General features: G+C 53.7%; 1 protein-coding gene across 1 annotated transcript; it reads right to left on the minus strand.

Annotated features, from left to right (window-relative positions):
• Positions 1-1,141: 1,141 nt before the first annotated feature.
• On the minus strand, positions 1,142-2,098 carry LOC141027679 (uncharacterized). Its single transcript, XM_073504837.1, has 3 exons — positions 1,879-2,098; positions 1,646-1,782; positions 1,142-1,438 (listed from the first exon to the last, which is right to left on the minus strand). Exons 1-3 carry the CDS (start codon positions 2,096-2,098, stop codon positions 1,142-1,144), a joined length of 654 nt encoding a protein of 217 aa, XP_073360938.1.
• Between the last annotated feature and the right edge of the window lie 922 nt (positions 2,099-3,020).

A 3,020-nucleotide genomic window follows, 5' to 3' on the forward strand; every position in this document is an offset into this window, starting at 1 on the left:
AAGAGCCTTGTGAAGTTTAGCTGTTGTTATATTTTTCCTCCTCTGAAGGACCACGCCCTATGGAAGCACTCCGAAGCTTGTGTAACTTCCGCTGTGACAGATGTACAGTTCTAGTCAGGGCATGTTCAATGATGTACAGTCAGCTGTCTGGAAGGGTTGACAACTAGGATTTTAAATGATGTGGAGGAGAGAGAATCAAGAGAGAGGAAGAGGTTGTTGGTAGAATTCCAGATGATCTGTAGGGCAGGAAAATCGGGAGATACAGACGGCCCTGTACCGTTGTATTGAGGCCATCTGCACTTACGACGGTTTTCTCCTTCCACGATCGATCTGGTGATTAGCCTTTCCACCCAGCGGAAGTTCAGCGGCTAGGATCAAATCCCCAATGTTCCATCCAGATCCATCAAAAGATTTATCATTTATTTATTTTGTTTCAATAGACCACCGAACAAGGTCTCAATATAGACGCTGTCCTTAGGGCTGTCTACAGATGACATGTCAGGCCATTATGGACAGATGTTGTCGAAACTGTTGCACATGCCCTCATACATCTGAACTCGCATGACCTCCACGTCTCAAGAGTCAAGAGTGCGTTGAAGGGCCCCAAGAGAATCCATGATTCCTTGTAGTTCATGGGGCGCTATTACCGAAAAGGCTTTCACCCCACTTTATAAATAAAGCAAACCACCGAGCACAAAGTCAACAAGGTACCAACCGCACAACACACACAAACAACGCCACCGCAGGCCAGGTCCAACACACACACAAACACTACACAAGGTTCAGCTGTGGGCACAGCAAAACAAGCCCAACACAGACATGAGGCACGCACAACACATAAACAGCGGTGGTGGCGAGGTAGAGAGAATCTAATCCGGCTCTGGAGGTGGTGGGGGAAGCGGAGGAGCCATCCGGAGAGCCATCGCGCGAAGCTGGGTGATGAAGGAGGTGATGGCGTCTCTCTCCCTAGGCCGGCTAAGCGGCCGCCAAAACTGCAAGTAACCAGACCATTTGAACAAGCGTCAGTAGCGTGACGAAGAGGGACATGTTGAATCACAAGCTTATTCCTAATGGTCCACAGCGTCCAGGCAAGCACACCGATGGTCAACCACCTAATGTGGCGAGATGCGGGTGGTAATGCCTAAAGTTCGGCGAAGAGAGCGGGCAAGTTGTTGTGGTCCCAGCTTCCACCCACTAATTCACGGAAACAGCTCCAGAGGAACTGCGCGGACACGCAGGTGAAGAAGATATGGTTCGTGTCCTCTTCAGGCCTGCAGAGCGGGCACCACCCATCACCAGGGCCGTTGCGCTTCAGGACCTCAACGCCAGAAGGTAGGCGGCCGCGAATCCATTGCCACAGGAAGATCCTAATCTTCAAGGGGAGCCAGATCGCCCAGATGGTGGTGAGAGCTTCGTGGCCCGGCGAAGGAGCAATCGCCTGATAGAGAGATTTAGCGGAGAATTGTCCGGATGGTTCTAGCCGCCACCTGGTGCGGTCCTCTCCGATCTCCAGATCTGGCTCATGCAGAGCAATGCAGTCGAGCAGGTCGTGCCACGCATCAGTTTCCACCGGTCCAAATGGTCACCGGAAGGCGAGGCGCCCAAAGTCAATAAGGGCCACCGCTACAGATATCCGCGGATCTACCGCGATAGAGAACAGGTCAGGGAATCGAGTCGCGAAGGGGGAGTCACCAGCCCATCTATCGAACCAGAACAGCGTGGCGGTGCCAGATCCAACCACAATGGAGGTGCCGATGCGGAGGACTGGAAGGAGCTGTATGACTGATTGCGAGAACTAGGACCCACCGGACCGCTAGCAGAAGGCGAGAGGCTGGCCACGGAGGTATTTATGTTGGATGATGTGCAGCCACAATCCACCCTCTCCGTTCGCAATCCTCCACAGCCACTTAGTCAAGAGAGCTATGTTCATGCGCTTGGAGGACATGATCCCGAGACCGCCCTGATGGCGAGGCTTGCAGATCTCTGACCACCACACCATGTGGTATTTCTGCTTGTCGCCCTCACTAGCCCAGATGAAGCGTCCCTGGATTGTGGCAATCTCATGGTGCAGCGTCTCAGGTAGGCTGTAGAAACTCATGATGAATAGGAGCAAGCTGGAGAGGGACGAGTTAATGAGCACCGTCCAGGCGGCCTTAGAGAGCCAGCGGCCCTACCAAGGTTCGATGCGGTGGTCGAGCTTCCCCACCGTGGGGCACAGCTCGGCCACCGTGAGCCTCGTGTCACTAATGGGGATTCCCAAATAAGTTGTGGGAAAGCACCCAAGCTGGCAGTTTAGGCGGTCAGCGATGCTCTGGCATTCGTCTTGGGTGTATCCCAACACCATGACCGCACTCTTATCGAAGTTGATCCTGAGGCCAGACATCTGCTGAAAGCATAGCAGGAGGAACTTCAGGTTCATGATGTCGTTCGCTGAACCTTCCACCATTATAATGGTGTCATCTGCGTATTGGAGAAGGAAGATCCCATTCCCGCCTACCAGGTGCGGGACGATACCCCTAATATGCCCAGCCGCCTTGGCCTTATCCAGGATGGCAGCTAGCGCATCTACAACCACGTTGAAGAGAAACGGAGAGAAGGGATCGCCCCGCCGGACCCCACAGAATGTGGGGAAGTAGGGGCCAATCTCGCCGTTTATGTTCACCGCCGTCCGGCCCGAAGAGACCATTTGCATCACGCGGGCTGCCCATCTATCGTCGAATCCCTTCCGGAGCAAGCATTCCCGAAGAAAGGGCCAGCTGACCATGTCGTAGGCCTTGTGGAAGTCAAGTTTCAGGAAAACAGCCTTGAGGTGTTTGGTGTGCACCTCATGGAGTGCTTCGTGAAACACTAGGACTCCCTCCAGGATATACCGGCCCTGGATGAATGTCGACTGATCCGGGTGAGTGATCCAGTCTGCAATTGGGGCCACCCTAATGGCGTACCCCTTTGCAAGGATGCGAAAGATGACATTGATCATCGTGATCGGGCGGAACTGGCAGATATCCGAAGCCCCAGTTATT

The sequence above is a fragment of the Aegilops tauschii genome, chromosome 1 (assembly GCF_002575655.3).
Source record: "Aegilops tauschii subsp. strangulata cultivar AL8/78 chromosome 1, Aet v6.0, whole genome shotgun sequence".
Classification (NCBI taxonomy): domain Eukaryota; kingdom Viridiplantae; phylum Streptophyta; class Magnoliopsida; order Poales; family Poaceae; genus Aegilops; species Aegilops tauschii.

Excerpts from the sequence above, each read along its gene's own strand:
- LOC141027679 (XM_073504837.1), bottom strand. The coding sequence starts at position 2,098 with ATGAGTTTCTACAGCCTACCTGAGACGCTGCACCATGAGATTGCCACA. Across the intron at positions 1,783-1,878 it reads GAGGATTGCGAACGGAGAGG|TCATACAGCTCCTTCCAGTC; the intron begins GTGGATTGTGGC and ends TCTCGCAATCAG. Across the intron at positions 1,439-1,645 it reads CTGACCTGTTCTCTATCGCG|GCGATTGCTCCTTCGCCGGG; the intron begins GTAGATCCGCGG and ends TCTCTCTATCAG.